At 48.0% G+C, this 13,020-nt stretch overlaps 1 protein-coding gene and 1 long non-coding RNA gene across 10 annotated transcripts in view; both read left to right on the top strand.

The window, feature by feature from the left end:
• LOC111839205 (TLE family member 4, transcriptional corepressor) overlaps window positions 1-6,403 on the top strand; it is a 44,370-nt gene extending 37,967 nt beyond the window's left edge. For all 9 annotated transcript variants that reach the window (XM_072708088.1, XM_072708083.1, XM_072708086.1 and 6 more), the window contains exons 15-20: window positions 1-144; window positions 1,612-1,859; window positions 2,376-2,523; window positions 2,791-2,941; window positions 4,796-4,872; window positions 6,277-6,403. The exon at window positions 1-144 is cut by the window's left edge and continues 106 nt beyond it. In XM_072708088.1, coding sequence (XP_072564189.1) covers window positions 1-144; window positions 1,612-1,859; window positions 2,376-2,523; window positions 2,791-2,941; window positions 4,796-4,872; window positions 6,277-6,384 — 876 coding nt within the window. In that variant the 3' untranslated portion in view covers window positions 6,385-6,403. The remainder of the gene's footprint in view (window positions 145-1,611; window positions 1,860-2,375; window positions 2,524-2,790; window positions 2,942-4,795; window positions 4,873-6,276) is intronic.
• Window position 6,404: 1 nt separating this feature from the next.
• On the top strand, window positions 6,405-11,508 carry LOC111839206 (uncharacterized). The gene is made up of 2 exons (XR_002837053.2): window positions 6,405-6,777; window positions 8,709-11,508. It is a non-coding gene; the product is annotated as an uncharacterized lncRNA (long non-coding RNA).
• Window positions 11,509-13,020: the final 1,512 nt, after the last annotated feature.

Genomic DNA, 13,020 nt, shown 5'->3' with positions numbered 1-13,020 from the left:
ACGCTGAGCCACGGCGAGGTGGTGTGCGCCGTCACCATCAGCAACCCCACCCGGCACGTCTACACGGGCGGCAAGGGCTGCGTCAAGGTCTGGGACATCAGTCACCCTGGCAACAAGAGCCCCGTATCCCAGCTCGACTGCCTGGTGAGTGGAGGACGATTCCTCACAGCAGAGCACGTGCTGGGGCTACTTCCTCAACCTTCAGTCCATTTCTATCAGTATTTAGAGAAGCCATTCAAGTTCAGACCACCCTTCTGTGAGGGATACAGCAGGTGTTGTAACTCATTTGAACATTCAGCCTCGCATGTGATTCTGGTTCCTCGGCCATTGCGCCACCTGCTGGCTGGGATATGCATTCAAAAAAAAAAAGCAGAATCCTGTTTACTCCCCCCCACCCCCCATGCTGTGATTTGGGGTGACAGGGGAGCAGGAAGTCAGGGATGAAAGCAAGATGCCTGTCCCTTCAAAGCGGACGTCATGGCCTTTCAGTGACGCCTGTGACGTTGGGTGACCTTTTCCTGGCTGCTTTCAGTTTGGGGAAACCTTGGATTGATTCACGCTGGGTCTAGTTTGTTTTTTCTTTATTACTTTTTAATTTCTCTCGTTGCCTTCTTTCCCCTTGTTCACCTTGACGTTCTCTTGAATATCCAGGCCCATCTTGTTAAGATCTTACTAGATGCCAAAAATTGTGAAATTGTGAGAGTGAATATTGGGGGGATGATGGGGGGGGGGTCATAGTCATTCAGGAACCGGTGCTGGTTCCTTGCAGAGTCAAGGGAAAGGAACAGCGGGGACAAAGGCACCCTGATTGGCACTGACCTGGCAGAGCTTTAAGCGTGGGGGGTCTTTGCGTGACGGGGGGGGGGAGAGGAGGGGAGGGGTCATTCCGCGATTGACAGGAATTCAGTCAGTGGATGATTCATAATGAACAGCCAGAATGATTTGAGGGCCGGATGTGTGCTTCTGGTTGAAGGTCTTCATGTGACGTAGCGAGTATACCGAGCTCACGGACAGGAGAGCAGGCTTTGCTCGGCGTAGGATCGCCGTGGGGACTGAGCGCCAGGCTGACACTGTGCGTTTTTGGGTGCTCACAAAGAACCTGTGACCCGTTTTCCGATGTTCTCTGTGTGCACCCAGCCGGCAGGGCGACAAAAGGTTTGCTTTTGCGAATGAATTCCACGGCTGCGTTCAAACAAGCCCCACTTGTTCACTTTAATATTTAATCAGCTTCTCTTTGTATTCTCCGTTCTAGTCTATTAGCAGGTTAACCGCGTGGTACCTTCTTGCCTTTGGTCTTTGCTCTGCAGTGATAATTAAGGCTGAAATTCTTACTGTGCAAAAGTGTAATTAAATATTATTTACATGCTCGTTATATACTGTGTAGTGTGTGTACACGTTTTCTTTTTAAATTATCCTGCGTGTGTATAAATGGTGGGTTTTATATATTAGTCTGTGCGCATAAACATTTCCTTTTGGATACTTGGCCAACGTTCATTTAATCCATCATTCGCTTTAATGGGATTCGGTCATTAAGGGTATGAGGTATAACTGTAATGCTATGGACTCCTGTCCCCCCTTGAGAGTGACTGACAAAGGTTTCCATCTCCACAGAACAGGGATAACTACATCCGGTCCTGCCGACTCCTTCCCGACGGCCGCACCCTGATCGTGGGCGGCGAGGCCAGCACCCTGTCCATCTGGGACCTGGCCGCCCCCACCCCGCGCATCAAGGCGGAGCTCACGTCCTCGGCCCCCGCCTGCTACGCCTTGGCCATCAGCCCCGACTCCAAAGTCTGCTTCTCCTGCTGCAGCGACGGCAACATCGCCGTGTGGGACCTGCACAACCAGACCCTGGTCAGGTGAGAGCGTGGCGGATCCTGTGGCCTTTCCACACTCGGGGCTGGCAAAATCTGTGAGGAAAACCCAACCCCCCCTACCTGGTTACTGAAACATATGGAGGGGACCCACCCACCCCCTCCCCCCCCCCAAAAAAATTATTTCTGGCTGTGTGCCTGCCTAGGGCCCCTGAAGATCCGGCCCTGCCCACAATACTTTTTGGCATGTCCTATTTTTGTACACCATCAGGTCAAGGTGACCTCTGCACAGTTTCTTACAAAAATATGAACTTCTAAGGTTTTTCCACAGAGGCCAGATATTGTAAACATGCAGTTTAATTTAAAATATAGATCTAAGTTAAATTTCAGTATTTGCAGTTAACTAATGGAGGAATAGCTACACTCTGTAAAAGCTTTAGGTTGCTGTTTTTTTCTGTTGCTGTTTACAAATGCGGGAAGAAAAAACCCCTTAATTTCTTATAATACATAGCAAAGGGTTTTTCATTAAGCGTCGTTAAGATTTTCTTTGTGCGAAATCAGGCAGTTTCAGGGCCACACGGACGGAGCCAGCTGCATTGACATTTCCAACGACGGCACCAAGCTGTGGACGGGGGGCTTGGACAACACGGTGCGCTCCTGGGACCTGAGGGAGGGCCGGCAGCTCCAGCAGCACGACTTCACCTCCCAGGTAGGGCCCCGTCCCCTCACACGCCCTGGCCCCCCCACTTTACCTCAAAGTTTGGTAGAGAGATCAACCTAGATTTGTAGTATTTGGTTAGTTCATCAATGGTCAAGACTGATGGGTCTTCACCATTGGGGGTTCATCTAAAACACCCCAGTGTTTCTGTAGAAAAGCTGTCATGGCCTCTCAGTAGGTCGCGTTGGATGCTCTGTCGGTCACGCTTTGCCATGGTTCCTGCTAACGTTTTTCTTCACACTCTGAAATCATCTCTAGATCTTCTCCCTGGGCTACTGTCCCACCGGCGAGTGGCTGGCCGTGGGCATGGAGAACAGCAACGTGGAGGTCCTGCACGTCACCAAGCCGGACAAGTACCAGCTGCACCTGCACGAGAGCTGTGTGCTGTCCCTCAAGTTTGCCCACTGTGGTAAGATCCCGTGACTCTTCCAGATAAAGCTTTTTGTTTAATGTATGTAAAGCGCTTTGTGACTTTTTGTCTGTGAAAGGCGCTATATAAATAAACTTTACTTACTTACTTACCTAAACAGCTCGAGTAACACGGTTGATTATTGACTTATGGTCAGTGTACAGTAAGTGCTCTTGCTTTAATGAGAGGTGCAGTCAGCGCTATACTCTGTCCTGAATGTGGGCTGCAGTTTGTTTTTGTGGGATTTAACGCTTATCGTAGCTTCCCTGATCAGGTATATCTCAAAGAAAACAAGCCCATACACTGTGACTGTGAACTGGTGGAAAAGCAAAGCCTACCTAAACTCACTTAATGGACTCATCCACGTCCTGTAATTGGATTCTGGTTGGTAGTTTAATGCACCAGCTCTATTGTTACATTGTATTTGTGTGATTGGACTATGGTTTGGCAGTGAAAACAGTTACTTGCCGTTTTAGCTTATGCGTCATTTAAGAGCAACTCTAGCCTAATTATTTGCTTATTTTCACAACCTTTCACAAATTTTCTGACAAGTATGCCTTTTTCCATCGCTTCGGGCATTGCTCGCACATTTCCGTTGCCATGGCTCTGTTGCGGGCTTGACTCGGTGACATGTTTGACGGGTCCTGAGCGGCTTGCGCAGCATTGCAGGCAGCGGTGTTGTTTTCAGTATCATGCCTTCATTACCAGGCTTTAAGTGAGGCCCAGCCACCCTCCTGTTGGCCCCAGGGGTGCTTGGGTGGGTGGGGACAACACCAGCGGTTGTCATGGCGATGGTAGTGCGGGGACAAGAATGGTAATTGAGGGGCTGGCAGGGCCCTGTTGACGCGCAGTTGATTGGATTAACTCGTTATCATCAGTAAATGAGTCGCACAGGCTGGATGTTTACCGCCATCAAGGGGCTCCGATTTCCCCTGATCAAAGGCTGGAGTCGGAGTAGAGTTTGTAGGGACGATGTCGGAACTAAGCGCCGCTGCGGCTTCCGCAAATCACAGCTTAGCCTCTTCTCTTCTCCCCATAGAGATAACAGTAATTCCCGGTAATCCGCGCAAGTTGGTGTGAAACACTCCAGTACGTACCGCGGGGCTGCTCCAAAAACACTGTCTGACTGCAACAGAAAGGGCTTCATGGGCTCCCTAATGTTCACCACAAGTTCTAGAGGGAGATCGGCACCTTGTGCTCAGAGAGGATGCCCTTCGGTCTCGCCGCTGCTCCAAGCAGCTCTTGGGCGGGCACTGGATAGGGACGACTCCCTACAAAAGACAGACTCTGTCACTGTGACAAACCATGGTCCCCCTTAGACTCCATCACTCTCGTAATGCATCTGTTCTGGAAATCTCGCTGGACTGCTCCACACCAATCTGCTCCCATCTGAAGCTGGCTTGTACTCCAGAATGTTGGGCATGCAGATGACTGCATTAGGTCACCCCTGGGAAGTCACATGGGATTTGTGTGACAGGTACCCAGATGTCGGGTCCAATGCTTCATAGAAGTTATCACATTGCTAATGTGTAGGGTGCTGCGTGACCTTGGTACTGGTCACTACTCCAGCTGCCCAAAGAACCTGCTGTTTAATCCTCACGCTCCAAAAACCTAATAAATCTGGATATGGGCACTTATTTTGAGCTGCTTGCTGCTAGCGGTCCTTCTCCATCGCAACCAGCCTGCATCCTGCTCTTCTCCATATTAGCACAACGGTCTTCTTTTGCCTCAGAGGCATAATTACTGTGTGTGAGTGGAAAGCTCTGCAGCAGACCCTGCTTGGCTCCGATGTGCGATTAACTTGCGGAAGAGTTGTGTGGTAACGAGATCCCTGTTTTGTCTGACTTTTCACAGGTAAATGGTTTGTTAGCACTGGGAAGGACAACCTCCTTAATGCCTGGAGGACACCGTATGGAGCCAGTATATTCCAGGTAAGAACCATGGCTATATAAGGAACTAGTGTGTCCCAGCTAAGAGCCAGTGCTGTATAAGGAGCTGGTGTGTCCCAGCTAAGAGCCAGGACTGTATAAGGAGCTGGTGTATCCCAGCTAAGAGCCAGTGCTGTATAAGGAGCTGGTGTGTCCCAGCTAAGAGCCAGTGCTGTATAAGGAGCTGGTGTATCCCAGCTAAGAGCCAGTGCTGTATAAGGAGCTGGTGTATCCCAGCTAAGAGCCAGTGCTGTATAAGGAGCTGGTGTGTCCCAGCTAAGAGCCAGTGCTGTATAAGGAGCTGGTGTGTCCCAGCTAAGAGCCAGTGCTGTATAAGGAGCTGGTGTATCCCAGCTAAGAGCCAGTGCTGTATAAGGAGCTGGTGTATCCCAGCTAAGAGCCAGTGCTGTATAAGGAGCTGGTACAGGCACATCATTTAATCATGTAGGGAAAAACTAGCACATGATGCAATCTAAGTGAAGAGAATGATCATTTATAGATCCATGTTACGAAACTGTATGCTGCTAACAGAAACAGAATGTGCTTCTCTGCCCACTGTGGTATGTTTTAATGTTTTCTTTTTTATTTTCATCACTAGGCAGCCTAGTGAACTAATTTGATTCAGTTTTGTAGGTATTTACTGGGAAGCTGGTGAGGTAGTGGCTGCACATTGAATCACTGGGTAGGACTGTAGCCCATACTTGTAGGTCTGGGGGTTCGGTTTCTACCCCCAGCTCAGTGTGTGGTGAATTTGCATGCCTCTCCATGAAATGGCACTTGATGAGTGGTCTGGATGATGGATGTGTAGTTTTAAACTAAATAATTACCGAAACCGTTTTAGCTGGCCGAGTGAACCTCCGATAGTCATTATTCCGATTAAGTTGTCTTAAGTTTTTCAAGGAAGATTATGAAGTGCCTTGTACGGCATACTTATCCACGTTCTTCAGGATGTCAGCGCTTAGGGACAATCACCACCATCTTAAGTGAACTGAGAAGTACTCCTATGCATGCAGGCGAGAGAAGATTAAGATGAGTCCTTCTGTCCGAGGGAGACTGCAGCACGCGAGCGAGGGGACAGGAGGGGCCCGTGACGGGGGCTGGGATTATCTGTGTTTCTGCTTTACTCTTGTTTGAGACCACTTTCCCCCCTCTGCCAGGAATCACGGGTCGTTTTGAACGTGCTGAATTTAAACGGCCGGCTTTGCCAGCGACCACTAAGAAAATAGTCTATTAAATCATTTATTTCTGGCAGGCCGGTCACACGCCCGCTCTGTCTGGACAGAGATAGGGTTTCTCACCATGTGTTGCTGTTTAAGCTCTTTGAATGCTGAAGTCTGGACAAATGCAGCACAGACGTGTAACCCCCCCTCCCCACGAGACTGATATATTTTCCTCTCTCCCTTCCAGTCCAAGGAGTCGTCCTCCGTGCTGAGCTGTGACATCTCCGTCGATGACAAATACATCGTCACGGGCTCCGGGGACAAGAAAGCCACAGTCTATGAAGTTATTTATTAGACAGGCAGGGAGGTGGGGGTGGGGGGGTGGGGGGGAGGAGTTACAACTGAAGACAACAGAAGCCCCGTCAAAGCACTTTGTTATATTTGTTTCTATAAGACCCAACTTTTCCTTCAGCGCGGACCGACTGGCAGATACACCGGTCCCCACGAGGCCCCGCTCCCCCCAATCCCCACGACATTACCCTGGGCCCGTCACTCGCCATACCAAATTTTTCACACTCTGATTCAGAGGCGAGGAGAGCCGGTTCCTTCGGCCTGGAAACGAACCCCTTTTGGCTTTGTACAGCGGCTTTAAGCTATTTATTTATAAAGGACTTTTTTTCTTTTTTTTTTAAATGAGTGTTTCAGTGGAACTGCACACATCTGTGTGAGGCCTCAGCCCACTGGGAAGGTACGTCTGCAAGTGGGGCCTGTGCTACACGCACACACACGCTCATGCACACACACACGCACACACACGCTCATGCACACACGCACACACACACGCTCATGCACACACGCTCATGCACACACACACACACGCTCATGCACACACACGCTCATGCACACACACACACACGCTCATGCACACACACACGCACGCTCATGCACACACACACGCACACACACGCTCATGCACACACGCACACACACACACACGCTCATGCACACACACACGCACACACACACATGCACGCACACACACACACACACGCTCATGCGCACACACACACGCACACTCATGCACACACACACGCACACACACGCTCATGCACACACGCTCATGCACACACACACACACGCTCATGCACACACACGCTCATGCACACACACACACACGCTCATGCACACACACACGCACGCTCATGCACACACACACGCACACACACGCTCATGCACACACACACGCACACACACACACACGCTCATGCACACACACACGCACACACACACATGCACGCACACACACACACACACGCTCATGCGCACACACACACGCACACTCATGCACACACACACGCACACTCACACACGCTCATGCACACACGCTCATGCACACACACACGCACACACACACGCTCATGCACACACACACGCACACACACACGCTCATGCACACACACACGCTCATGCACACATGCTCATGCACACGCACACGCACACACACACACACGCTCATGCACACACACACGCACACACACACGCTCATGCACACACACGCACACACACACACACGCTCATGCACACACACACACGCTCATGCACACACACACACACGCTCATGCACACACACGCGCACACACACACACACACACACACGCACACACACGCTCATGCACACATGTACGCACGCACACACACACACAGAAGGACTATGCATGTATATCTCTTTCTTCAGGTTCATCCCAACAGAATGAAAATCAGATGACATTTTCCCCCAGTTTCACATATGAACTTGCTTTGTGTAAGCCTCTGTCTATATTAAGTTACCTCGGGACTGTTTTCCAAAGGTAACGGAGGATAAACAGTTTTGCACCCCTAAATCTCAGTTGCTGGTTGGAGTCTTAAGCAGACGCACACAAAATGCCCCGAATAACAGTATATAGCACAAGAGAGAGCAGAGATAGATGTCTACTTGTTTACCACGTGCTAATTACTGCTTGCCACATACGAAGAGCCAAATTTACATGACAGCTTACCAGATTCAGTCAGTTCTGGAAAGTAAATTACCATTTGAAAAATCTTTCCAGCCACATCCATTTATATATAACAATCTCACATTTGCTCTTTAACTTTCATGAAATGAATTTTGAACTGAATAAAGGTTAAAGCAATTACAGTGACAGCGAACATCTAGTACAACAATGGGAAAGAGATGATTAGTGCGAGCTGAAAGGGTATTTCTGTAAGTGAAGCATTTCACCGCTGTAATAACATCGGCTTTGCCAGTATGGCGGCTGGAGATTCGTACAATTAGGAGCGCGATAATGAATGCTTCCGTGGGCATCTGGAAAGACGGCGCCCAGCGGACTGTCACGCCGAACGCGCTGATTTCCCGCACACTCTCAGGCATCAAGTGCGTTGTGAGCCCTGGTGTGTGTATCAGTGCTCTGTTGTTATACAGAAACTACACACATACAAGCTGTATTGTCAGTGTGTGACAGGTCACTGTGTCTGAGGGACATTTCAGCTACATGCTGTTCTTGCCTCTCCGGTGGTAATGAGCTACCAGTAGTAGAGCATGAAGGCTGTTTAACTAGTAGAGATGGATGCAATGAAACATGGTGGCTTTTGGTCAGTTTTGTAAGTGGTAGCTAATCACTCTCCCTGCCCAACTTGCAGGTTTTCAGCAGTCGTCCATCCCCAGATGTGGAGGAAAGCACCAACACCACGTGCAGGCGAAACGTTTAGAGAGCTGGGCCAGACGGAGCCGGATTACCTTCCCTTTTCACAGAGTCCAGACGGCACCTTGGAGGACGGCAGGGGGGGTTCTGGAATCGACTGGTCTCCCTGCAGACAGGGGAGCGGGCATCGATTAGCCCCCCGTGTGGATCGGAGAACAGAGATTGATTGCTCTGCCTGCAATGGAGGAGAGGGGATTGATTGGTCTCCATGTCTATGTGGGGAGATAAACGGAAGAAGACGGCCGCAAAACAGCAGAAGCAGCACTCCAGGTGGACCTGCGTCACGTGACGGGGATTAGCCGTGTGATTGGCCGCCACCTTCTCCAGGCTTGGAACTTCCTGCAGATGTCTTACAGAGGACTTGTTTTCTAAATTTTTTCCTGAAGATACATGTTCCTTGGCAGTTGTCTGTAAATAGCACATTGTTTGTTTATTTTTTTCTTTTGTTTTATTTTCTGGAACAGTCTGTGTATTGAATGCTTAAAAGACCCCATGTGTGGATCTGCTGATGTACAGTGCCTTTTGCTGCTATAGATGAAGTTGTTCATATTGGTACTGCTGTATATCGTATTGGTTTTGGTGTTTCTCCGCGTTTGGTAGTAGGATCTAGAGTTACGGGCCCAGTTTGCACTCATCTGCAGGGGCTCTAGGAGCACGGGTGGATTTGCGTAAACTGCAAGCCGGCCTCTTTTCGAGCAGAAGCCACGGTGGGGAGCGAGTAAAACCGCAAACTGGCCCCGTTTCGAGCAGAAGCCGCGGTGGGGAGCACGTTAAACCGCAAGACGACCCCGTTTCGAGCAGAGACCGCAGTGGGGAGCGAGTAAAACCGCAAACTGGCCCCGTTTCGAGCAGAAGCCACAGCGGGATGCCGACAGGATTCCAAATCAAACCGAGTCTTACACGGCGTCATCTCGCAAAGATGCGTCTGGAGAGGAATGTCGCTTCTGGCCGTTGTCGTGGAAACCCTCCGGCAGCCCACCGAAACACAAAGTAACCTAATAAGAGGCTGAGATTCCACCTTTTTGCCGTCCCAGTCCTTCAGGTGCCGCCCGATGATGCTGCCGGTGTTTGTATGCGTGTGGCGTCTCCGCGGTGTGGCCTGGAAGGAGGCCCAAGCGGCCATCGGTCTCATGAACCCTGCCCTGGCTCCGAATCTTCAGTGTTGTCGCAATGCAAAGGGTCTTTGGGTGCTCTTGCAGATTTTGATACTAAACATGGTGTGTATAATCCTAACCCAGTCCCTGCCAACTTTCTCTTCTATTTTAATTTTATTTTTTTTATTATTATTATTTTTGGGCTGCACAGACAGGTATGTATGTATAGATTACAAACACGTACACATCTGTAAGTGTATGCGTGGGCGTGCATGCGTGCGTCTGTGTGCATTTCTGATACCTATGCGACTATTTATGCGACATCACATGACTTGTGGAGGGCGTGCATTTCGGAACAGTTACGGGATTGTTCATGGCTTTTGCTTTAGACTCCTAGTCAGCAGAAACAGGATTAAAAAATAGTAATAATAATAAAAAAAAAGAAAAGTTTCTTTCACATGGAGGATGAATTTCTGCGTTCTTTCCAGTCATCGAGGCAGCCGTGCCCTCAGTGCAGTGAGTGCCTCACTTCTTCGTTGTGGTGAATTGTTTTATTCCCGTGTGAACCGAGTCGTGTTGCCTGTCTGCAAAATGCTCTCATTTGTGACCTGAAACGATGACTTTGCGAATATGCGCTTGTCGGCGACGAACAAAGGCGGCCATCTTGTGATGTGATCAAATGCGGTGGCCCTCAAATGATGCGTACAAGACATTTACCGACTTTGGCAGGAAGTGGTAGAATACCAAAGTGATTTTTAGAAAAAAAACGATAAAAAATATGTGTTGCTATTTATATTTTAGAAATACATTCAGGCTGAAAACAGTCACTTGTCTGCATCGCATCTGATGGGTGGGGGCATTTGTATTGTAATAAGTTCTTTAAAGGACGTTTCTTCAAGGTACCAGTGTCTTGAATGCTCAGTATTCATGACTGAACTCCATCTAAGAACCTCTGATAAAGTCGGCTGAGACCAACTGATTTGAGGGAGAATGATGAGCAGGGGAGACTCCATCAAAGCTGTCGCTTCTGTGTTTCCCCAGATCTATGTTTCTTTTTTCACCCCCCAATAAATCACCACTTTTGGTGCAGTCTGAAACTTGAGCTCATGTGGAGAAGGATTGCTGAAGTTTGATTGGAGATTTGGCTGCAAGAAAGAGAATTACATAGAAAAATCACTGCATCCAGATCTCTAAAGTGTTCTAATTAACATATAACGGGCATGAGGTTAACATGTAACAGCTGTACATAAATTTACAAATTTCCTTTTGCAGAATCGTAAGAATGTGTAATCATAGCAGAATTTCTTAGCCTATGTATCGTGCCAGGCTCTGTATAACTGGGTCCCGCCGTCCTCTGCATAATACATAACATAACTCATTTAAATGATGTTTAGACATCTATGGTTTTCTACTGTACGTAGCAATTCTGGAACATGTCATCCAGTAAGAACTACTGGTTCTGCTTTGGTATTGAATAGATTGTTAAGACACTATTTTATGACTAAAAAAAGAACAAAAAAAATGTACGCTTACAGTTGAACGAAACAACCTGTTACTAGTTGTTATTGTTTCTTTAATACAAAATGCATTTTGTCTGTTTTTTCTAGTCTGTGTCTAAATTTATTAAATTCCTCTATGGTGTTACCTTGATCCTTGAAGTGCTCTTTTGCACGCGTGTTTAATTGCAATGGGGTTTTGAGTTGTGACGTACAGTAATGATTCCCCAGTGCAGTTTTGATGAAATGTGCTCACTGCATCCAAGTTAAGAATACTTAGGCTCGGCTGCAGGGAAACGTCTTACCTCTGCCCTTAAGGAACCGGAACAGCTGCGGTTGTTGACCCTGGATCTTCCGTGGGTTCTCCGTTAGCTCTCTCTTGGGCCACGGTGTTCAGAAGCACCAGAAAGAGGCCGCGATATTAGAATAGGTTCCTGAAATTCTTGCAGCATCCCGGATTACAAAAAATAAGTCAACTTGGAAGTCAGGATTTGATGTTTTGATTGTGTGGCTAATTTCTTTCTTCTTTTGTTATTTCTGTTATTTGGAGATTTGTTGCAAACCAATCAGGGTAGCCAGGAGGCAAAATTCTATAAAATATGCTTCAAAATTGAATAAAAAATCGGGCAAATATATCAGACGGGTGAAAAGATACTGTGTGTAATACAGTGAGTTTTATACCAGATTCCTTCATTATATTGAACTAGTTAAAATGTTTAAAGTTTTCCCATTGCAGGACATTTATACTTAAAGGGTGGCTTGGCCTGCTCTGTGAGAATACTGGCTCCCTTAAGCACTGTGGGTCCTCTTGTGATTCTCCTGGTTTGCTTCAAGGTCGGTCCTCAGCTTTAATTTCCCTGTGTCCCTTTGTCTAAAACATTTTAGCATTAAAATCAGAAGCCAAAATGGACTAAATATTGCTCCTAACAGTTGCTGCCAAGGTCTAAACGTGTTACTGATGATTTCTGTAATCTGGGTATAACATCACACCACAAAACTGGAAGCTTGTGGATTTGATGCATGAGATTTTACTCATCCCAAATTAAATTTCTTTGGCGACACATTTCCTGAACAAGCCATTTTTTGCCAAGTAGGTACACTGCCGAAGAGTGACGGTCCAGCCCCTGAACGTGCCAGTCAGGCCACGGTTGAAGGGGTCCTTGAGATAAATCTGCAGGTAGCATTCGGGGTGAGCAGAAGTCAACACGGGCTGCCGGAGATGACAAGCCTTTAAATAAAACACCTGCAGTGTCTATTCCACAGGCCGAGGGCACGGAGACGTGGCCTCAGGACCTCGCGCTTTCTTCTGCCGGTAGAAGTATGTCTCTACTCTGGGAAGCGGCATGTCAGAAGCAATCAGGACTTAAGGCTGTTGAGAGCGACTTTCTGTCTTGTTTACTAGAAAAGCGTTTTATGGTTTTACTCATTTATCGGTGTGTTCAGAGCACGCTTCATCCTTCACTGCTACGGAATAGCTTTCTGATTCTCGCAGTATTTCACAGACGCTTGTTAACCTGTTGGGTAATGAAAAACGAGTACTTTTCGGTATAAGTACAGCATGTTCGCCACTCCGTTTTGCATTAATCTCCTTGCCGGTCAAGGGCACCATATTAGGATGTGTTCCATTTGCCGGTTATTAAAACCATCTGCCGGCAGCATT

Source organism: Paramormyrops kingsleyae, chromosome 2 (assembly GCF_048594095.1).
Source record: "Paramormyrops kingsleyae isolate MSU_618 chromosome 2, PKINGS_0.4, whole genome shotgun sequence".
NCBI lineage: Eukaryota > Metazoa > Chordata > Actinopteri > Osteoglossiformes > Mormyridae > Paramormyrops > Paramormyrops kingsleyae.
Note: the sequence above shows the minus strand (reverse complement) of the source record. Positions and strands in the feature narration are given on the sequence as shown.